Source organism: Lates calcarifer, linkage group LG18 (assembly GCF_001640805.2).
Source record: "Lates calcarifer isolate ASB-BC8 linkage group LG18, TLL_Latcal_v3, whole genome shotgun sequence".
In the NCBI taxonomy this organism is placed as follows: Eukaryota; Metazoa; Chordata; class Actinopteri; family Centropomidae; genus Lates; species Lates calcarifer.
The window spans coordinates 9,329,493-9,352,838 of NC_066850.1; the positions used below are offsets into that span (position 1 = coordinate 9,329,493).

General features: G+C 41.8%; 1 protein-coding gene across 4 annotated transcripts in view; it reads right to left on the minus strand.

Moving 5' to 3' along the window:
* sema3c (sema domain, immunoglobulin domain (Ig), short basic domain, secreted, (semaphorin) 3C) overlaps positions 1-23,346 on the minus strand; it is a 58,701-nt gene that overhangs the window by 19,283 nt on the left and 16,072 nt on the right. For all 4 annotated transcript variants that reach the window (XR_007815044.1, XM_018680914.2, XM_018680913.2 and 1 more), the window contains 8 exons: positions 21,954-22,127; positions 8,123-8,283; positions 7,379-7,441; positions 4,466-4,585; positions 2,542-2,632; positions 654-773; positions 386-528; positions 182-296 (listed from right to left, as the gene is read on the minus strand). Coding sequence is in view for 3 of the 4 variants with exons in the window: in XM_018680914.2 (XP_018536430.1) it covers positions 182-296; positions 386-528; positions 654-773; positions 2,542-2,632; positions 4,466-4,585; positions 7,379-7,441; positions 8,123-8,283; positions 21,954-22,089 (949 nt within the window). In the remaining variant the exon portion in view is untranslated. The remainder of the gene's footprint in view (positions 1-181; positions 297-385; positions 529-653; positions 774-2,541; positions 2,633-4,465; positions 4,586-7,378; positions 7,442-8,122; positions 8,284-21,953; positions 22,128-23,346) is intronic.

Here is a 23,346-nt window from a genome sequence, read left to right on the forward strand (position 1 = left end):
GAACATAAATAGCGAGATTTCGGGAATTAGGATGGCCTCTGGTTCTTGGCCCTATATTTTTTTTTAAACACACAGTTTGTTTTAAACTCGTTTAACGGGCCATAAAAATAAAAAATGGAGCTTGTACGTTATACAACAAATAGAGGAAATATATAAAATATAAATGCAGTCTTTCACTCACCGAGTTCATCGAAGTGCGTTTCAGTGCCGTCCTCCTCCAGGACTGAACACACCATCCTGGCTTTAAGGAAGGTGGTCCATTTGTTCACCAGACTCCGCTGTCCTCCGATGTCATTCTGTAGACAGAAGCCACACATAGCAACTCGAAAACCACAGAGAGAACATATAGTATTGATTTCTTCAGGGCACAGACAAAGGCACTCACTGGACACACTCTGGCCACCATAGTGTGGATATTTTTAGTGTTTCCGTTATTATCTGTTAGCCTCTCACGGAAGAAAAAATACAATTTGGCGTCATTGGGGTCCATTCCATCTGGTATCAGGTGGGCGTCAATGAAGATTGGCTCTGAACGAAAGGCAACAATAAATCAAGCCTTTTACAAATGACATAAATAAATTTTAAAAATAGCATCTTATATGTGTAAATTAATTAATATACAGTACATAGACTCAGAATGTGTGTGTGCTCACCACTGAGCCATTTAGAATTGTGCTGGTCTGTCCGCACTGCATTTCGCTTGGTCAGGCTCCTGAAGATGGCAGCATCCGTCCCCATGAAGTCGATGTACATGCCTGAGAACAGCTCCTGGTCTAGAGGAATGCGCGCGCACACACACACACACACACACACACACACACACACACACACACACACACACACACACACACACACACACACATTCACAACATTCGAAAATCAACAGAGACCAGGGGTATACTGATTCAGCTTCATTAGTTATGAGTTAAGATAATATGGATAAAATACAGCAGCATTTTATTACATGATTGATATATAATGTTAAGATTGTTTAATGAATGACAATTACTATTATTTACTAATATTTGCAGAAATATAGGTTTACAGTCTGTGTGTGTCCTGCCACTAATAATGTTTCATGCTTTTTATCATTCCTTCACTCTCACTTCATCATCCATTCGTTCCAGTCCATGTGTTTTGGAGGATGTGGGATAAGTTTGGAGAGGATTAGGGGTATGTGGCCCGCATCCAAACTGGCTTGCTAAGGGGCGAGCGTCGACAGCACTCAGATGGTTACAGAGGGTCCAGAACATAAGGGTAGGGAGATGAAGTTCAGATTTTAATCAAGCCTAAATGCTGACTCTGATTGTCCTCGGAGGCGTGGAGTGCTGCATCACTGCTTCCAAAGTGCTACCTTTGACCTGGGCTCTATTTGACAGATCACCTTCCTTCCTTCCTTCCTTCTTTCCTTCCTCCCACTTTAGTTTGATCTGCCCTCCCCTCTGGCCCTTCTCCTGCACATCTCTGAAGGCGTTCACTAGCTGGCAAAGCTGCTGCTGCTGCTGACACTGCAACGCTCAGGTGTCAGAAAGCGGAGCTGAGGGTGCAACGTGTCACCGTTAACCATGTCAACAGCAACCCAATACTCCTCGACCAATCAGAGATCAAAGGAAAGAGAACTGGGGAGAGGGAGAGGTTGAGTCTGACCTGAAGTGTGCTTGGCGTGTATTTAAATTAAACGGAAATCTAATTAAATATATTTCACTGGGAGTTCAAGCTAGCAAGCTAGTTTAGATAGCTTCTAGTTGGATATCGGAAGCTCTTATTGGTGTTTTGTCAATATCTGCTGAGTCATTACCAGCTCAAGCTCTCAGACTCTGGTGTTGTTTTTTGTTTCACATTATACATAGAAAGAAGGGGGGTCTAGCTAGTGTTAGCTGCCCCCTTTCATGGGTCCTGTTGAAGTGTGAGGTGGTAAAGCAACTAACCTATGGAGTAACAAACGGAAAGAGGAATGCAGGGTGTGCTCGACCCACAGACTGGACTAAGCCGGTGTTCTTATCTTGTCACAATAACCTTTTTCAGAGTTATTGCAATAATGGCTTCCGGACTTGAAAATTGTGGTAACATCAACATACAAGTTAAAAATATGACTGGAAAGGTTTTATTTTTCAGATATATCCAACTTAATAATATGTAAATCCTTGAAAACCTTACATCAGCCAAAGTCTGTCGTGCAGTGTGATAAAGATATAACTCTCAAGAAACCAATTCTGAACTTATACAACCATATTGAGTTGTCTCATGATGCGAATTCTTGCTAGTTGTTAACGTGACACTCTTTTCCATCGCTACTTTCAATCCCATGTGGCATGAACACAGCAGTGGCTAACAAAACCAGCTGGCGAACTGTCTGAACTCTGTGTCCACTGGCATTAAGGTGAACTATTTTTAGTGCCTACCCACACACCCTGGAGAGCACATTTGGTAGTGTCACTGCGAAGATTAAATAAAAGTTAAATTTCTTCTTTTTGGTAACAGTTATTAGGGGTGTTGCAGAGAACATGTAGAAACATGTAGAAAGAGGTAGGAGGCACCTACTGAGCATGACGGAGACTGTATTCACTTGAGGATTGAAGGAGCACCTCCCTTTTCCAGATTCAGTCTTGGAGTCAATGTGAAATACTTGTTCCTGTCACAGAGAGAAGTCAGTCAGAGATTTTGAAGACAGTTTTATATGATAGTTATTCCGTCTAGTGGCCTCTACTAAAGTAAAACAGCATGTATGAGTGTACCAAATGTCCCATAAGGTAGCCCTGCTCACATTTCCATCCCTTTTGGTTTTAAAGGAAGCACAATAACGGTCCTGCCCTGGTCTACTGTAACTGGCCCATGTGGGACAGTAAAAAGAACATTCCATCTGAGAGGAGAGGAGGAATTTCCCTACTAGTGTTTTGGAGAGCCATTCCTCCATCTCAGGTGGAAAGGCCGCCAAGTTTAAACCCCCCTCCTTGGTGGTGGACTAGCCAGTCCAAGCACCTGAGTAAATTATAAAGCCTCCTGTTCCATTCTATTTAGGTCTGGCCCATGGTGGTGTTGCTGCTTCCTTGAATGTAGATGTGAGTGATGTCAGCCGAGAAGCATTTTCTCTGGAAAATGTGTTGGGAGATTCTGGAGGTGGACTGACTCAGTCTGGTAGGTTCTATCATTAACTGCTGTGGTGCAGAAATGTACATTTTTAAAAGGTTATTTGACGTTGCAGTAAATCTAAAAGCTCTTCTGCTTATTGTTACTTCATTTGGACATTTCACTGTGCAGGATGATGTAGAGTATGTGCAGAGTTTGACACTAACAGACTAGTTTCACATTCATTCAATTCAAATCAGAGCATTTGATATGTCTAAAAACATCTGCAGGGGATCTTTAGAATAATACTTTCCTTTCAACAAGTGACAACTCTTCGTGCTGATAAATGTTTCTGGGAATTTGTTTAACGAGTGCCCTACAAAAATTTAAAGACCAAATAAAAATCTAATTGAGTTCAATAAGATGGATGTGACTTTCGACAGACACAGACATCACAACACAACACAACACTGACACATGCAAATAACTTGTAGTATGTTGCAGCCATCCTATCAGGTTTCAAAACAACATAATAGTCTGGGGCACGTTCTCAGGGCAAAGGTCCGCACTATAAGCTCAGTGTCAACCTCTCACTATGGCAGCTTGTTATACTTAACAGATCCCATTCTCTTCAGACACTGACATGTGTGAGCTCAGAAATTGCAAACAGAGCAGTCCGCCTTTCAAACAAAAACCCCAAATGACAAAAGGCACCACAGTGCGGAAAGAGCCTGGTTCGGAGCCCTCTCACTCTGCTTATTAGCGCTTGGCAGCGGTCGGCTGTCTGTGGCTAAATGTTGTTCACTCAGTGAGCACTTTTCTCCTGGAGGGCTTATATGCGCTCACTTCCAGAACCGTGTGGCCTGGAGATGAGAGCGCAGCGCCCAGAAATCTGCCCTCCATCCCTGACACAAGAGCTCCATTTTCTCCTTCTTATCCTGAGTATCTTCTCTCATGTGGCATCAAACTGACTACATGTCAACTTCGCTCAAATAAAGTCTTTCACTTTTTCTTATCATATGGAGACACTAATAAATTCCTAGTAGACCAGTAATAGGATATGCTATTGCATTTATCATCAAACCCCCTTCACATTATTTTAATTTTAATATTACTATATCCTACACAATACGTATAAATACTTACAATTTAGCAATAGAGCTGGTTAATGTTCTTATGTAAGTGCCTGTAGCCTATAGTGCCATTTTAAAGGATAACCTGAAAGAATAATCCACAATCCAATTATTTTGTCATTAGCTACAGTAACAATGTGCTGTACTGTACTGTGCTGTAACAGCACAGCTGTGGTCTCGACTGTGAAGCCAGTGTCCCCAAACTGTGGTTCATTCCCTCAAGAGTTTGTTTCTTTAGTGAAGTGAATCTGTCACTGTGTGCCCACCTCTGGTCTTCGGCCCCTGTTGATGTAAACGCAGACGGGACTGTATGCTCCGCTGCCGCACATGAACAAATGAGTTCTGTTGTAAGGTTGAACCACCCGGATGAAGTTCCCACAGCCGTGCTGATAAACAAAGAGACACATTAAAAGTTCAGTTGGTGAGACGCAACAGTAAAAATGTCACTCAGAGTCAGTCCAGTGGAATGTTAAACCAGTACAGTAGATTGCTGCAAGATGACCACTCTTGAACCAGACTTTAAAGCTACACTTGTCATCTTTGAGGGAATAAATAAAACATTGTGGCAATTAAAAAAGAAAAGTCAGTAAGTAAGTAATAAAAAGCACCATTCCTCAATTCAGTACACTCAGGAATTGTGCTGCTATAGCCTTGGTTGGTCTGGTATGACCAGTAGCTTATGGTGGCTAATGTTAGCTAATGTTAACTAAATTTAGGATAATATTTTTAACACATATTAGTGATTTGGTTCACTTACCTTTCTTCATTTGTAGTACTGATATAATAGCTTGGCATTTTAGCTAGCATTATCTCATAATTCTCACTTTTAGCCACAGTAGCCACTGTTCATCTAACATTAGATTGTGTCACTTTAATGGTATTTAACCTATTTTTTTGAAAATTAAATCATATGAACAGCAGATGCTCCATTCTGCTGCAGCCATTATAGCACTATAAAAAATAATTATTTTCAGATTTTTTCTTTTTAATCTCAGCTATGACACAATGCACTGAAAAAGACATAACAGAGGATAAAGTCTATTTCCTGGTGTGCAGCCAAGGTGAACACCAAACCCAGAACCTGTTTATCTCTCCTGAAGTATCCTATTCCATATGAGGGAGTAATTCAAACTTATCTCACTTGTTATGACGGTTATACAATCACACGCTGCACAATCAAATGATCCAAGAGCTCACTGGTCTGGTATTAAGGCCAGTGGAAAAAGAGTGTCAGTGGTATATGTGATATATCTAGGTAAGACAGATTACTGATCTCCATACATCTCTTGCTTCTACCTCCCAAACCCAGCAGCAGCAGGAGTGCTGGACTTTGCGGCTAATTAAGCCTGAGCTTGCAGAGAACTAGTGGAGAAAAGAGGAGAGAGAGGATAGAAGTGGGGAGGAGAGGAAGATGTATCCAGGGAGCCGTCAGGAACTTGGCCGCGGCTGCAGGAATGGCAGCTGCTGCAGCTCATGGTCGGTGCACAGCTCCACTGAGAGCTATCGACGAAAAACAACTGAATTTTCACCGTCACACACCCATCTCTGTTATTTATCGCCCTCCTCTTTATCTCTCTCCATCCGCCTTACTGTCTCTCTACTTTTATCCCTGATTCATCTCATCACACTCTCCCTCAACCCTCACACACCCACAAGGTCTGGGAGCCTGCACCCATATCTGATGTCAGTCTCACAGAGCCACTTATATATATGTGCTTGTATCCCTGTTTTATTTTCCTCTCGTGTTTCCTATCCATACACACACAACCTTCATGACTGTGCCAGATAAACAGCATCCAGCCTTGTGGCCTCAAGTTCAAGTGGTGATCACACTGAGTTAAAAGTGGAGGCTTTTATGTGAGCAGCAAACAGACTTAATCAACCTGGCTGGTCTATATTTCTCCTTAATTGCCACCCTCCTGCGCAAACAATGTGCGGTCACTATCTGGAGCTCTGCTTGACCACAGATTCTTTTGGAGAAGGGGAACTTAATATATACAGATGGGGAGGGTAACCATAACAGAAGGATGGAGGCTCTGATCCAAATGAGGAAACTCATGAGAAAGGAGACGGGCAATATGGATGAGAGAAAATGAAATACACTGTGGTAAAAAAGAAACTGAGAGAACTCTATAAAGAGTTGGAAAAAGTGACCGTGGAAAGGGGAAAAAATAGTAAGACAGATACAGAAAGTGAAATTTCTGGAAGCAAATCTGGCAGGGCTGCATGTAAGTAAGGGGATGACAGAAGGGAGAGGGGGCCATTGAGTGGCTACACACAGAGATGGCTCACCCAAATATTTGTGGGAGCCTGTCTGCAGCGGGCGGGCTGTGACTCAGAGCAGCACAAATCACTCATTGACTGGAAACAGCTTCTTCTCTATTTCTGCAACAGCATGTTGTACAAAACCCCGGCTCTATTACCCCAGCTGCTGTCAGAGAATGGGGAGATGTTTTTTATGGAAACTTGTACTGTCACTTTAAAAATTAGGCCTTCAATGTATGTAAAACCCTTATTTTCTCTTTCTATTCCCCTGTTCTCTGCACTGCAGTGTCTATAGGCAACAGTGCAGGCACTTGTTTCAGAACAACCCAATTAGAGGAAAACAGAGGTGGAGGAGAAATCAGTCTTCTGAGTCTCGCTGTACGTCTTCATTAAATTTTGTTGCAGCTAACAAGTGCTGTTCAGAATCAGGCTGGGTTATGAAATCTCTGCGTCAATGAGCTGTGTCCTATTTACAAGCTTTGATTCTGGTTTATTTTTTCTACGGTGCTCCGTGGCCCTCCATCCTCCTCCCACGCCTCGCTCTCGTCCGAACACACTACACCGATGCCAGACGGTGACCCTGCAGACATCTGCTGCCTGCTGCACATGTGGTTGGTCCTGACACAAGCTTGCAGATGGGAGAGGGATATCCCACGAGGCGCACGCATGATTCCGCTGTGGACCCACTCCGAGGAATGGATCTAGGAACAGCTGGCAAAACCTTTGGTCTAGATTTAGACTATCATAGCAAAAAAGCTTGAGGGCTAGTCGGATATATTAGTTTTCTAACCAGTTGGATTGTTATGAATTCAGCCCTTCATTTGTAAGAGAAAGAATGTGTTTGAGAGTGCAGTCTAAATTCTAAAAAGGCCCCAAGTCTAATATGAGGACTTTGGAAGGTGTGCTCCTCTTACCGTAGGATCTTTACCGGCCATTTGGCATTCCTCTATCTTGCTGGTAGATGCAGGCCAAAACACCTGGTGGTAAAAACAACACAACATTTAAATTGACAATGGGGGAAATATGCCCAGAAAACCAGTAACAGATTGAGGGAGACATGACATGAATATGAGCAAGCTGAGGTTTGATCATATCCTGTTTACACAGGCAGAAATCACAGGGAAAATCTATGGAAAACGAACAAAATAAATGTGCTGAAAGTTTCTGTTTTGATAGAAGTTTGGGTGTCTGTGATTACAGCCAACCACCGGCTGTGGAAAATGTGTGCGTTTTCAAACCTGGGAGAGGTGCTTAAAGGTCTGGCTTGATGAATATATCAAGCAATTTACTTGGGAAAAATGGATGCGGTGCAGCACTCCCAGGGGGAACCTAAATGCTTTTCCATCTGTTTATGCATTTCATGCCTGTCAATTACACTGAAGATAACTCCTTCACTGCATGCGGAATCAGTTATCAGAGAGCTCAAGCATTTTTATGGCTCTTTTGAATACCCCTAAAATTGTCCTGATCATGGCAAATGTATGGTAATTTGCATATCATCGCACAAATTAGAATAATATCCACTGAAGCAGTTTTGTAATGTGCCTTACATACTGCTAAATCTAACAAATATTTAATTTTATCCTTTGTGGTGGCCAGAGAATAGAGATGCAGGATGCCAGCATTGCATTAGAATATAATAATAAGTATCTGCTGACCTTAAGTGTGCCATGGGTGATGTTGTTGATGTCCATGGAGAGGACATGGTCCTTACAACCCACATACATCCTGTCCTGGTCCTCATCCATCTGCAGGATCCTGTAGTCCATGGCCTTGTCTGATATACTGTAGTGTTCAAAGGACTGGGAGGCCTGCAGGTCTGAGAGACACAGAGAGGAAAAAAGGGCTAATAAGAAAAAAATACTAATAAGCTTGTGTCCACACTGAGACGAGAGTTACGCTTCTACTAAATTAAACCCAAGAGTTACAGTTACATGCGAGCCCACATTAATCTCACTCTGATCAGAATTAGAGATCGCCAAATTTTGTCGATGTTTGAGCCCGACAGATCTGAAAAGAAAACTCAGTATGACTGTGTTATGGCTTTCAGGATTTGGATGCTGGTTTTTAAACATGCCTCAGTTCTCGCATGGGAGGGCTTACTTAAGGCAGCTGTAATTTACAAGTGTAGTACAGATTGTTAAAATAATATACAGAAAAGTATAAAACATAAGCTCAATTTTTTGGTCAATTAAATTCAAATAACATCTTTAATCCCTCTCCAGTGTATTAGGAACAACTGAGACGATTCCTTTTATAGACGGCGGCATCATCAAGCCCACTTAAGTTGAACCCCTGAAAAGACGAACTCTGTCCAGTTTTGAGATCATGCAGAGTGTCCATTCACTATTTTTCATATTGTTAACTTTGTCTTAGTGTGACCTACCTTGGTACAATCATTTTGAAATGTCAGAATATTTTTACTTAAGTAAAGGATCTGAATAGCTCTGAAAAACACAAACAAACTTTGATCGAGCCAGTAATTGACCAGCAACCCTGTGTTCTGTGAGGTAAGATTCCTATTTTTGTCAATGGAGTTTAGTGGCGTTGAACAGAGAGGTAAAACTGTTGTTTCTGGTTAAAAAGGGTCTATCCCTGTAGGAATCCTCTCATTAATGTTATCAGAAACTTATAATAACAATTTGAGCTTGTCAAGGGCAAAAACAAGCAAGAATAAATGGCTCCTGAAAATGATCTCACAATGATTTACTGGTAAAGACACTTCCTGTTTCACCTAACTTTCACCCAGTCAATTAAAAAGAAGCTGTGACTACAGAGAACTTGCGAGGAGAGATACAGTATATATTGTATGAACAAGCCTTCCTGCAAAGTCTCTTCTGCTCATTAAAAGCGCACATTGTTAACACACACACGGAGTAAACATTCTCAGACAGTTATTTTCAGCCTATTTGCTCCAGAGATAGAGAACTCTCAACCATACCATCAAAGGCCTCCACTGTCGAAGCCAAACTCATGCATATTTATCACTTTTTCAATCTGCACTGAGAGCAGGGGGTGTGGGGGGGGCAATGTAGATCTACACCCTCCATTTCCTCCCCTCCATTGAGCTTTCTTTGTATTCCCTCCTCTAATCAACAAACAGGTTGCCTGCGCTTTGCCTCAATGCCGTGGGCTAAAGTCACATTTTCATTATTGTGTGACGTGCGCTTTTGAGGCCGGGACCTTTTATCTTGAAGGAAAGTGGCTTTTCTGTGGCACCCCTCACTCTGATCACAGGCTGTTGTTTGGCGCATTCGCCACGTAAAGCCTGGAGTGTTTAACTTTAAATAAAGGAAAGTTAACCACTTCAGTCACAGGCAAGTTTCCCACGACTCCTCACTCTCTGCCTTCACCATGTTTAGGTAAATTGCCTTATATGGTTAATGTCTTGAAATGAGAGCAGATTATTTTGGAATTATCAGAGGTGAGAGCATCATCTGGCGCCTAATGAAGAACATTCACACAAACATGACTCTGTTTTTTCCTAAGTTGCCAGAAATGAAATTAAAAGTGAAGGCGTCCTGTCAGGCAGAAGTGTGTGTTTAATAAAAGAGAAACTTCTAAGAGAGAGATCGCATCAGTTTCTTGCTTCAAAGCTGAAGAGATAACATCGCAGATAGCATCATAGAGAGTGTGCAGAGGCAATATTATCCTAACACTGAAAAGGCTAAAGATGTTACATGCTTTGCTTTGCCAGACTGCAAGCCACCAAGGGTGAAATACTCACTTACAGCTAATTAAAAACATGCAGGGCTCCAAATTCTGCCAGAAAAATATACTTTACACAGCTTTCCAAAATAAGTTCTTGGAGGAGATTCAGAAAAACCTTTTAGACCACAATACTGTACCTCTGTTTTACACTTGGAGGTAAATCTTAATTTAGACATTCTTCTCGCTGGTACTTTTCGAGAGCATATAGGCGGCAGGAGTCATTTAACATACAGATGTTTACCATGGATGGTCTGTAAGAGTTTTAGTTTTACAATTTAACACTATAGGTCATACAGGCAGAAAGAATCTCAGTGGCTGAGTTAAACCTCAGTGGGCAGTAAAAGTGAGCAAGTGAAAGAACCACAAGTTTTAAAGTTATGTAACAGTAGCCTGAAAGGCCTATGAAAAAGGCAAGAGGTGAGAGAAGAAGTCGCCATTATGAAGTTAAGCGTTCTTTCAAACTATAAAATGCAAAGCAGCTATACAGAGTTTTCTAGCTGTAGTTAGCTGCGTGATAGTTACATAGTTGAACTAGTTGATTAACAATATGGCCGACAGGGATCACTGTGGATTTTTTTAAATAGCAGCTTTAACTAGCTGAAACAGCAACTGCTAAGATAGCTATAGCTAAGCCGGAAAACACTTACTAAAGATTGTAAAGATGGAGACTGTGGGACTGACTCCCCTAACTTCTAACTCAGCTATAGCTATTTCAGCTAGTGCTAGTTAAGGGAGTTAGGTATTAGTTTGCCAAACTACGCTTAAATACATAGGAATTTTGGTCAAGGCCTAATTATTTTTTGCAGTAAAAATCTGTGTAACTGCCTTTTAAAACATTAACACATTTCTCACACACACTTCTCTTAACTTACTAATGGAAGAGTTATCTATACTTCATAGTTTAATAATTTTCTTGACTATATTAATTTTCTTTTTAATAATGCTCTGAAAAATGAGGTTCACTGACTTTTAATACCCCTCCACTGTTAACTGAAATTAAATTATGGCACACTCCTGTCTCTCTGTCTGACAGCATCAATCCAGAACATTCTGCAAGGGGAACAGATTGTTCAGAGGGGTGTGGTGTTGGGTGAAATAACTGTTTAATATTATGGTGGACCCTGTATTGTTTTCTCAGTGGGGGGAAATAGGAGACTTTCATGTTCCCTCATGAGGGTGGACGGCAAGTTAAGCCTGGTGCTGAGAAGGGACGCAGCAGGGGTGTGTCACATGGACCAAGCTTATTCGCTGAGAGACAAACTGAAACCCTCTGGAGCCCACATACCATTGGATCCAGTATCTTCTCCGTGCTCTGCTTTCAATCTCACGCAAACATATGAGTCATGCCTCTACTGCTGCTGCATTGTAGACCAACATGAAAGTTCACATTGCCAGATGGTGCACCTGCTCTGTCAGGGAGAGGGAGAGGCCGCTCTGAACAATTGTCAAGCTTTTCAGAGTCATTCACTATACTGAGACTGAGAGTTTACAGATTCAATGCCAGCTCATAAACTTCATATGAGGTCTTTGTAGATGCTAGGGTGCTACTAGTGTTGAGTCCAAATCAATTCCCTCAGTGGCATTCTATCAGGTTTCTTGACAGCACAACCTGATGCAAATTTACCAAAATTGGATGTCACAAATGACAATTTATCAAAATAGAAAACAAAAGTGGTTGCACAACTGTTTTTTTATTTTCATGTCTGGGCCACATGTGGTTCATTATTTGTGAGTTTATGTGCATTTTTTACTGCTGAGATCGCCTCACTCCAGAGATGGAAGTGTGTCAAAAGGGTGTGTGGACATCGTTAATCTCACATGGCTGTGCAACTTGTTACGTATTTGGATCGGATGACATTTTGCACAAAGACACCACGGTGGGGACCACACACTTGATAGCAGGACAGGGAAAAGCTTAGAAAGTGCGAGTGATGAAATGTCCTATTCTGTGTTGTTTTGTCTTTCTTGCTGCTGTTCTCACTGTAGGTGGAGAGGCAGAAAGAAAGTGAAGAAAGGGACAGAGGGAGCAGGGTCTGAGCCCTGACAGTTGGTGGGTTTTCTATTATGTATGTGCGCAGGTGGGCCTTATACCTCCCTTCGGACCTCACAGCAGTCCCCAGTGCCCTGCCTTTGACTTTGAGCTTTGACCCATTGTGCCCTATTGGTTGAAGGACAGACCAGTGGTGATACAATTTACCCCAATCCATGTGATGGATAGCGGGGTTAGCAAAAAGGGCAAGGTGGAGACTGGAGAGCTGAGACTTTCTTTCTCTTTGATATAGGTTATTTGTGTGAAGTGGTCAAGCGGAAACAGCACAAAAGGCTTTTGTTGGGCCAAGAAACGACAGCAGTCATTCAATATTAAACAGCAGGTTGCTTTCTTTTCTGCAGAAGGGGCTGTATTGGCAGAAAACATTCCTCACATGTTGGCAGATGGGCTGTAAAGCAAATTAATGAAAAAGAGCTGGTAGATCAAAGTTTTGCTCAGAAGATTAGTTGATTTAATGATCGAAAGAGAATAAACCAATAACTATTTTGATAACTGATCACTTGCATATAGAGGACTTCTGCATTTTAGTTTTGTACTTTCATAAAGCTGCAGGACTTGTGAGAGACAAAAATGGTCAAGAAGATGAGGGGGTCAAGATATTCTTACAATCCAGACAATATGGATCTCCAAACTCTTATATCGTTAGACTCTACACATCTGATAAACACCAACTTTTTTCAAGCTCCACACCCAGAGTTTGTAACACATGTGACACCGTCAAGACTACTTTCTCAGACTTTGGAGAGCTCTCTCTTGGGATACAGAAGACTGTATACAGTTGTTGTCACAGACAAAACTGACCTTTTTGGGTAAATTGGTGGAATGTCCATTTAAGTCGAACAAAAATGTTAAATACTCTCAGTTTTTGGCTTCTCAAACATCACAATTTGCTGCCTGTCTTGTTTTAGATCACTGTAAATTAAATATCTCTAGTTGACATAAGCAATGTCCCCACAAAGTAGGAGTAGGAGTTCTGGAGCTTCCATCATTTTACACAAACCTCTTCAGCAGGTAGAGATATTCAAATTTTCATTTTTCTCACATGGCCGTAATTTAAGTTTCAATTAGATTAGTAAATACTGTTGGGTATTATACTGTTGCTTATAAACAGTGCAACAGTCTTCTCTCATTACATTTTTGATGTTTTATGGACTAAATTATTAAGTGATCAATCAATAATAAAAAATAACCAATAGTTACAGCGCTAGATCAAAGTCAAATCTGTGGAGGTGGTCTGGTGTCACAGTTGGCCTGATGAATGCACATTCATCTTTAATCATGTATGCAATGTCAGCTGATCCCTGATTGATATTCTTTTTCAGGTTTCAAAATCAAATACAGCCTTTCTTTTGTGACTTTTTGTTTGTCACTATTGCCATGGAAAGAAAATATCAGAAGAAACTACAAGCTGTGATCATTGTGGTGGGTAATTGAACATTCTGTAAACCGTAAGAGAATTGATTGTTCATGGGCATGGACACTGGAGTAATAACCCAGAGAGGCAACAGGCTACCGAGTCCCACAGTTAAAAAAGAACATCCTCTTTTATCTGACTGTGGTGAGAAGCCAAGTAGAAATAGAAAGAAATGCCGGCAACAGGAAGGGACATGTCATTGTGGCCCTGTTTGTATGGCAGCAATTAAAGTGCAGGGGAGACTGCAGTGCTCTGTTGTGATTATATAGCCAGGAGAGGAAAGGCAACAACCACAAGGAAGCTTTCCTCAGGTTTTCAACCTCAGAGGACTTTCTGACAGACTTGGCCTCCAAAATTGTTTGCATGATCAAATAACCAAGTTTTACAGCAATTCTTCAAGCAGTAAACAACGCCTCCATGGTTCTGGTTTGGGATGTCCATACAAGGAGTGGTTTGTTGTCATGCAGCATCGTAAAAATTAGAGATTCACAGTGGCTGGAAAGTATGTGGGATCTTTATGAGAGAGGCAACTGTAGTTTTGGACCGCCTGGGTCTGAGGTTTTAGGAACTGATGCCAACTGACTGAGCTGGTGTCACTTGAAGAGCTCTTCTTCCAACTTGACAAGAGATAGCAGAACACGATAGGAAGCAGTGTGGCCCAGTGGTTTATTTTGAGGGGAACTGTGGAGGCAGAAAAGTGGTTAACACTGAAAAACACAGCTGTAGTTTGCAAGATTCCCCTTACTGTTTGCCAAATGAGGGAGTCATCTCATGAAAATCCATCTGCAGAGACTTTTCTGTCTACATGAAAAGGTGATAAAATCAGCATGGAGCAACAATATGGGATTATTTTGTTAGAACATTAGCTTAGCCGTTGTGAAGTAGGGATGAATGGCTTTAAACAAAATTGACTGAGGAGTCTGGAGTGTTGGGTTTTTTGATTAACGCCAGTGTCTGAACACAAGCCAAAAGGTCTCTGCACCTAATTAACACTTCAGGGTCGGACAGTGGGCCAATTACAAACCAAGCAAAGTGTCTCCCATGCAAATCAGCCCTCATCAACTGGCTTTCTACCTGAAAGGCCAGCATGAATAAATTAACTCCATGCTAATGAGGCTTGCCTTCTATTGAGCTCAAGGAGAACCTGTTCTGTGGTTGTCAGGGGTAGCTGGTGGGAGGACCCCAATCACCCGTCTTGATAAATATTGAGGCAAGGGCTTATGCCGCCCCCTTGCAATTCATCTCTTCTCACAAGATGGAGTGGGTTCCATCATGGAGGCCTGACTACAAACCCAGTGCCAAATACCATTGCTCTTTGTCCGGACAATGCTAAGAAATCTTGGGTTCAGTTCTAGATGGCTGCACTTAACTAACACAGCGCTGGCACACTCATACATACTGCACCAGTAAAAGACTTTATCCTGGCAACTGACAGGCCCCCCTTCAGATGAAAGATGACTGTTGCCCGAACGAGACGGCCATCCATTCTCCTGGGGGACTCAGCCTGATGGTATACAGTAATGATTGGTGGCGTATAAATATGGCAGAAGGGAAGTTAAGGTGTCATCTCAGTGCAAGCAGACCACCCAGGACGTCCCACGCTGGCTGACAGAGTCGTCCGATTGTCTGTCCAACAGACATACTCCACATTCCCAGGCAGGCTGCACTCGGCACTTAAAATGCAAACAGCATGCGCAAAGTTACTGTCCTGCAACTACTTGTCATGGACAGATGCCAGCACTGGCTCAGAGAAGGAAGACTTTAAATATACGTCTCATTAATTTCTCAATTGTTGTCTGTCGCCAATTATCTATATCCAGACATTTGTAATGGGAATCATATGACTGCACAGAATGCCGGAGCACTTATGTATGCCTTCTCTCACACTGGTTTTTCTGAACCAGACGAGGTATCTACATGTGACATGTGAGCCCAGAGAGTATTTTCTCCCTTGGCTATGTGTATGTGTTTGTGCAGTCACCAATGTCAACTGCCCGTTTCAATGCATGGCTGACCTGCTAAGGTGTTGGCTAATATTCCCTGCAGGAGCTGAAACTTGAGATGACAACCTGTCCATCGAGCTGCCCCTGCTAGCCAGCTAGTTTGCATTCCCAATGCCCCAATTAGCACCTGGCCTCCCCTTCACATGTCACTGGCAGTCGATCTTTCGCACAGAACCCATCAGCCACGTTGCCTTTTAGCCTTGACCTCTCACCAACACCAGGAGCCTCTAGTTACCGCTCACCTCCAACAGACAGTAAATCTGTGATTTTACTGTCATTGAGGCTCTTGTAGAGAGTCTCAGAGCGAGGGGAGGCTTGCAGGAGATATGGGTCAGAGGACTCTCTGAGCTGATGTGTTTACTAGTCATGGAGGACAGCCAAAGGAAAAAAGAAAAAGCTCAACCAGGTGGAACTCCTCTTCTCTGCTGTCTTCAAGGCGGAAACTGTGTCATATCTTTTTTTTTTAAAGTACACTTCCTCTGTGACACCATGTCACTGAGGTCATGGGGTTGTTTCTTTAGTGTTGAGTGAAGGTAAAGATTTGTGTGAGGGCAACAATGAGAAATGCACCTGTTGAAAATGCTGGAATTGGCTGTGGACTGTGGAAAAAGGTTGTTTACATTCTCCGATGATCCAGGTGCTTAAAGAATATCCATTCATGTCATAAAATATTTCCAATCATGGAAAAGGAATCCGTCTTATGGAGAGTAAATGCTTTTTTTTTTACCTCTGCAGTGTTAAGCACTCCTCAGCTGAATTCAATAGTCAAAGCTTACAAAGGAAAGAGTTCAAACAAACCTGTATAAATGGCTTCATAAGAATGGATTACTGATTTGTGATAATGCCAACCCCAACCCAAGGATTTTCCAGTTGACCTTGGATATCCTTGAAGAGATTCTGTCTGTATCTGTTTGTATTGATGGCCATTGATTACCTTTCACCACGTTGTGGCAGAGGAATAATAGAACATTCAGCAGGGGTAGCAAGGTCAGACACAGGAATGGCTAAACACAGAGACAGACAGAGAAAGGCAGGCTGACAGAGGAGCTGTCAAACATCTCACACACTGTCAGCCCTGAGGTGGTGCAAGCTGGAGCTCATCGCACTCACTCCTGCAGAAAACGTCCAAGCTGCAACTCAGGTAATTAGATGGACAATATTAGGACATGAGTCTGGGGGATAAATGCACACACACACACACACACACACACACACACACACACACACACTGAGAAATAGCTCTCCTCATGCTATGTATACTCCAGTATTCAGGTTCAGAGCACACATACACACACATCGCTAACCTATAGCTATTTGTAGCATGTCTCTGTATGCCCTTGCCGACAGCTTTGACAGGACTATGCTTTGCCCTGCCAAGAATTCCCCATAATCACAGAGCATCACTGATTTTACTTCACAGGCTTTATTATGTTCACCACTGGAAAGTGGAGATGCTAATGTGCAGGTCTAATGTAAGACAGACGAAGGAAACTGTCTTATGTTAAAGACTTAACCTGAGGGCACAGACAAAGACATCCTGGTCTGCTTCTGGCTACTTGTCAGCATTGATCTTTAACTCTTTGACTGTTTGTTGACCCTAGAAGACCACTACATACCGTTACCCATCCAAGCCTGCAGTCTGTCTTTCTTCCATTGATATCGGATTTAAGGCTGAGACACTACCTTACAAGAGGTTGATGTAATATCACCTAAGACTGGCTCGACAGATCTCTACAGGGAATTCAGAAAACATACAGAGCTGCATTTTTCAGATAAATGAAAATCTTAAAATAGTCATGGCTGTATTGAGATACAAGTATTTAAGGAATCTCCTGAGTAAAATAGTTTGTAGATTTAGTTTCATAGCTGTATGTAACTTGTGAAGGTGGAAAACATAGTTTTAACAGTGATTCAGTGGAAAGTTTTGCAATTGAACTGCAATCAAGTCAAGGAATGCATTGAGCACTTACCACAAGCAAACACACACTCTTTTTCAGACTTACTGACATACACACACACACTCCTGAAAACCCTCACCACTGAGTAAACATCCTTAAGAGACTGACATCCACCTACAGTGCATGAACAGTCTCACTCCCGTCTGAATAATGGGGGGTGAGTGGAGGTAGTAATGAGGCACAATAAAAGCGAGGAGGGATCCGGTGTATCTGCTCTCTGAGGCCTGGTTCCTGATCTCCACGCCTGGTTCTGTTCAGGCTGTGAACGAAGCCCATGTGGCTCATACCAGTGTGAGGGCACGCTCATTAAAACCACAGACATCGTCTTAATCAATCTCTCCTATGTCTTACCAGGCTCTCAGCCAAACATGTGTGCAAAAATCTACATTATCCACATGAGAGCATGTAAAGGCCCGTTCACGTTCAAATAAACATCTTTCATCTTTTTGACATACATACTGTATATATTTCTACATTAATACTGTATTGAATGCTGGAGGTTAGCCAGAACAGGGTGAGACCGCTGATGAGGTTAAATGATCCTGATCATGAACACAGACCACTGCCCCAACTGCCAACTAAAGGGATAAATGAGGCTGAATTGTTCATCCCACCATTCCTGGAATGGCATTTTGGCAACGGTAGAGCCAACCTCAGATACAGTAGCAGAACCAATAAGCAGCATATTAAATATGCTGAGCAGCACAGCATGAGCCTGTTTTGCAAAACACTGTTCTCACAGTTTACAGAATGAAAAATGAGTGTGGTTGTTTCTGTGCTTCCAGGAGGTATTATGACAGTGTTAATACTACACAATAATAGAACATCTACTCAAGCATATTGTCTTTATTAATGCAGTATGTTGTGTGAGCAAGTATTACAAGTATTCAAAAATCTGGAAGCTGTTTGACAGTGTGTCATCTCAACGCATTACAGACAGACATAACTCACTATTAGTGTTATTCAGCCAGTTTTCTAAGCTGTGGATCCATACCAGGGTTAGGTACTGATAATATGATACACAAAACCATCATGATAATTGATATCATTAAATCATTCATATCTAACTAGAGACAAGTTTCACCAAAACTTTTACTAATAGCATTTGGTAGCTGCCATTAGTTAAATTCATGGACCCCATAGTTAGTAATGCCTGACAAAAAGGCAGCTAAATATCTTAAATGTGATGAGATGGTTATAATGCATTTGGACTAGGGCTGTCACTTTTAAGAATTCACGCAGCAGGCTGTACTGACTCCCAGCTGACTCTTTGTGTATCCTATGGCTATTGTTGCATTCTTAACCATGAAACCAAATCATCTATAAAGTAATGTGCGGAAGTATTTCACATTTGACACTACAGGTGGAAATATCTTGGATGAAAAGGTAAAGCTGTTAATGGACTTCATAAAATACATCCACTTTATAGTAACATTACCTTGTCAGTCAATTTAGCCAAGGCACCACAAATGAAAAGGGTCAATTCTACAGTGTATTTAGGATATTTGAACTAACTGAAATCTTTTATCTGTTCAAATTCAGCCGAACTTGAATGTCAAGTGACAGTGTAATGAGGACGCTATAGAACAAGTTTGAGGGCTGTTCAATTTCCAAAACAAGCTTGGCTTCTTGGAAGAGCTGTGATTTCATTTTAATGAAAGAAAAATATGTCAACTATCACTTTTAATCTTGTCATGGTGAGACCACATCGATTATACCAATTACATCAGTCTAGACTTTCAAGACAGTTTTCCAGTTTTCCAGATGTATGGATAATAAACTATTAAGAGTTTCTAAAAAGCCTGAGAGAAGTCAGTCTAAAATTGATCGGAAAGTTCCTTTTCGAAAGAACATTTGTGTGCACCACTGCATTTAAACTCTCTGTATACTCTTTAGCATTTCAGCCTCATTTTGAGACAGCAAATACATCAAACATGCCATGATAAATGCCAAAATAAATGTTGAGGACCAGAGATATTTAAAGCAGATGTAGAGGAGTTATTATCTTTTATCACACTGGGTATCCCTAAATAGTTTTGCTGTCAGGAAGGGGGCCTGTGTTTATTATCTGAGGCACGGAAGAGAAAGGCACTGCTCAAGAGTTTATTATTTGGGTTACTTGCATTTTTCACTGTTTATTATGCGGTTTTAATTGTGGTCTGGCTGCGTTTGCTTCTAGAACACAAGAGTAAGCAGAGTGAGGGAGAGGAGGAATGTCAGAGGCAGCAACTTCTCTGCAGGAAGGGAGGCTACGCCGGGAGTCCCATGAACCTGCCTTACCCCTGGATTGGATTTCAGCAGTGACACAAGTAAGAAAAGGGGGAGGATATTCAAGAGTCCTGATCTATGTACAAGACCAGAGTCTCACCTACTGGTTTATTTTCTTGGTTTAGTTAGCTCCAGCTCAGAATAATTAACAGGTTTTCACATCTGGCAGCAAAAGAATTCAGACTCAGTGACTAATCTTTTGGCCACCCAGCAGGTGCCAAAACACCTGCGCTTTCTTCCCCTGTGGGACACCACTCTTCCAGTCTTCTTCTACGACTATTCATTCATCTTTCTGGCTGCTTTTGGACGGAGCCCAAACTCCTTGAATTCTTCCCTCGGAGAAAACCAGTGTTTATAGGAGAAATGAGCCTCCACCTTAGGCTTTAAGAGTCTCCGTACATCTGGTGCTCATGCCGAACTCTTTGTGGCAGCCAAGAGGGAGTTATGACCCTCCTCTTCAAGAATGATTTCTAACTCAAAAACAAAAAATGTGCATCTACTCATACCTCCCTGATGTTTTAAGTTTAGGTGTCAAATCAAAGCTGGAATGTAAATTCACACTTGAGGTTGGCTGTTTAGCTTTGAGTAAACATCCTTCTACTTCCACTATTCTTTACTCGTAAATTCACCTAAATGCATCCTAATTACAGCACATTAAATCACACACACATTTACCTCATCATACAGATAAACACTCATTAAGAATAAAGTCCAGAGTCTGTTAAAGAATTAGTGCACTGCAGTCAAACTCTCCTTTTATGGTCCTGCCTGAGGTGAAACACGCTTACAGTATGTAACACACATCAAATCTAATCCGCGCTCAGAGAGGGAATGGAGCGTTCCAGGATTATAGGGATTGGCTCATTTTCAGCACAGCCACCTTTGACCTTTAAAGCTGGCTATCTGCAAACACTGAAGAGTGAAGAGTGAATAAATAATGTGACTGGAGGGGTCAAAACCGAGGATAGTGATGGTGTTGGGTTTTCCTTGGATTCAGTAATATTGGGCTTTTTTTCTGAGCTGTCATATTTAACAACTCACACACTGTGCAGAGCAGAAACAGACTGGTCAATGACTGCAGGCTGGTTCAGATATTTGGAATGCAATAATCAAATAAACCTGAAAGAAACAAAGAGAAAGACAGAAAGAAAAGGAATGACACTGAAGTATATAGGGAAAGAATGAGCTCAAATTGGGAAAATACGTGGCACGAATAAGGCAAATTTAGTCACAGCCTGAGAATGGAACGAAAATAAAACACAAGTGCAGCTGCTTCAGCCTTACGTTGTAAGACTTTTCAAACTGTCTGAATGCAGAAACATCACTGATGGACAGCCTCAGCTGCTCTGTGCTGCCTAATCCGCAGTGAGAGGTAGTGAAAGGTGATCAAACGTCTCAGTCAGCCCCTGCACACTATCCAGCCACTGCAAGAAGGTTACTGCACCACTCACAGGGCAGGGGCATGAGTGATTGGCCGGCTCATCCACACTGACTCGCACAAGCATGCACATGCACACACACACACACAAAAATGTTCATCCTGCTTACTCCTAAAGTACACTCTCATTTCAAGGAGAGCATCAAAAATTCATAAAATAATCTATGTCAAAGAAATTAAATAAAACAACAATACCCACAGGCCTGCAGTATGGAGTAGTGTGTGATTAAAGTTTAACTAGGAACAGATTCATGGTAGTCCTGACAAGCAGTGCCATCTCCTGCAGAGGTTTGACTTTTTGCATACACACAGCAGGACAATAGATGAATAAGGATTGTCCTAGAACAGAGCCTCAAGGCCTGAGGTGTGTGTGTGATTGTGTACATAGTTGTAAAAGTTTCAAAACTATCAACAAACAAAAATAAAAAACATAAAATCTGCAAAGTCTATGTAAGCCCTATACTATTCTGTAATGATGTAGCCCCTGGCTCACCTTGATTATCAACCATTTGTTTAGCATTAGAGCACTAACCACATGGCATCAGTGCAACCTCATTACATCTACAGCTAAACACAACAAGTGGACAAACGCCAAGTTGATGGTTTATATTCATCTCAGGGCGCGCATGTTTGTTATTACTTCTTACCTTCGAAGGAGAGGAAGACTCTTGGCAGAGGCTGTGGGAGGCTGAAGACCCCGGTGGAGAGGAGAGAGAGAGCCAGGAGGGAGAGTGCCACAGCTGACACCAGAGGTGGCCTGGCTAACCCCTCCGGCCTGCCCATGACTGCACTGCTCAGGAACTACGACCAGTCACCACTGCCTGTTGGAGGGTGAGAGAAAAACAGGGATTTTGAGTTGTTTCCTCACCTTTCTAAATCATACCATTGTAAGCTGAGAAAAAAAAATCTACTTTGTATTGAGTTTACCACTTTTTTGACAGGTCAATCACTGCTAGAACCAATAAGCCACTTCTGTGTACTCCCAACAAACATTTCTGCTACTGGAAATAAAACAGATTGATACTCGTATACCAGAGGAGCTCTCTTCAAAGAATTCAGCAGAAATGTACTTCAAAAGAAACAATGTGCTAAAAATTGGGCAAAATCTGGATGTGAAGGTTTTTGCTAGATGAGAGAGGGGCCTTACTATGTGTTGAAATATCACTATGTAGTCATTTAAAGGAATTTTAATTGACATTTTGGCAGAGGAACAAGCTATAAAACACATTGCCAGTGACTTATTATCACCTTATGAAAGCAGACATGAACAGTTGCTTATTGACACATCCGACAGATACAAAAACGCTTGGTGAATATTAACTCCAGTATTCACTTTCCTGTTAGCTCTAGTCTAGCTCTTTAGCAGCTAAATACTCCACTTTTTCAACTAGTCAGGCCAGGTAAAGCACATAGTGGGTTTATCAGAGCTCTTTTAGCCAAAAAAAGCCATAGGTTGTACACATAGTGGCTTCAATCTCGATATCTTATCATTTTTCTGTCTGTAAATCACTGAATCAGAGATTAATGGGAGGCAGCAGCTTTGAGTTAATAGAGTAATATATCCATATGACAGTGCCTGTAATTTAAAAGCAATAACACCCATTGCTATGAGGATAATTAACTTGAATGAAAGAAAGAAAGAACACACAGAATGCAACACATGATTTAAATTTACATTTAAATCAGCAGTCTGACAGGTCAGGAAATGCTGACTTATATAAAGTAGAGCGTAGCCCAAACTGCACTGAATGAAGACACAGATGAGAACACAACATGTCAGTTAAATCCCATCACTTACTATATCCTTGCAGATGTACCCCTCTTAAATATGGATGAGTTAAATCTGCACAAAAGAGCTGCTGGAGAAACGCTCCCCTCAGCCTCCTCTTGTTCCTTTTCCATAACAGGACAAGAGTAGCTCAATTATTGATAGAGGCAGGTACTGTACTGCCTGCGGGGCACTGACTCCTGCAATGCAAAACTCCACTGCTGGAGAACAACTTGGCTGCTTTAACCACCCCAAACTAGCTGATACTCTAC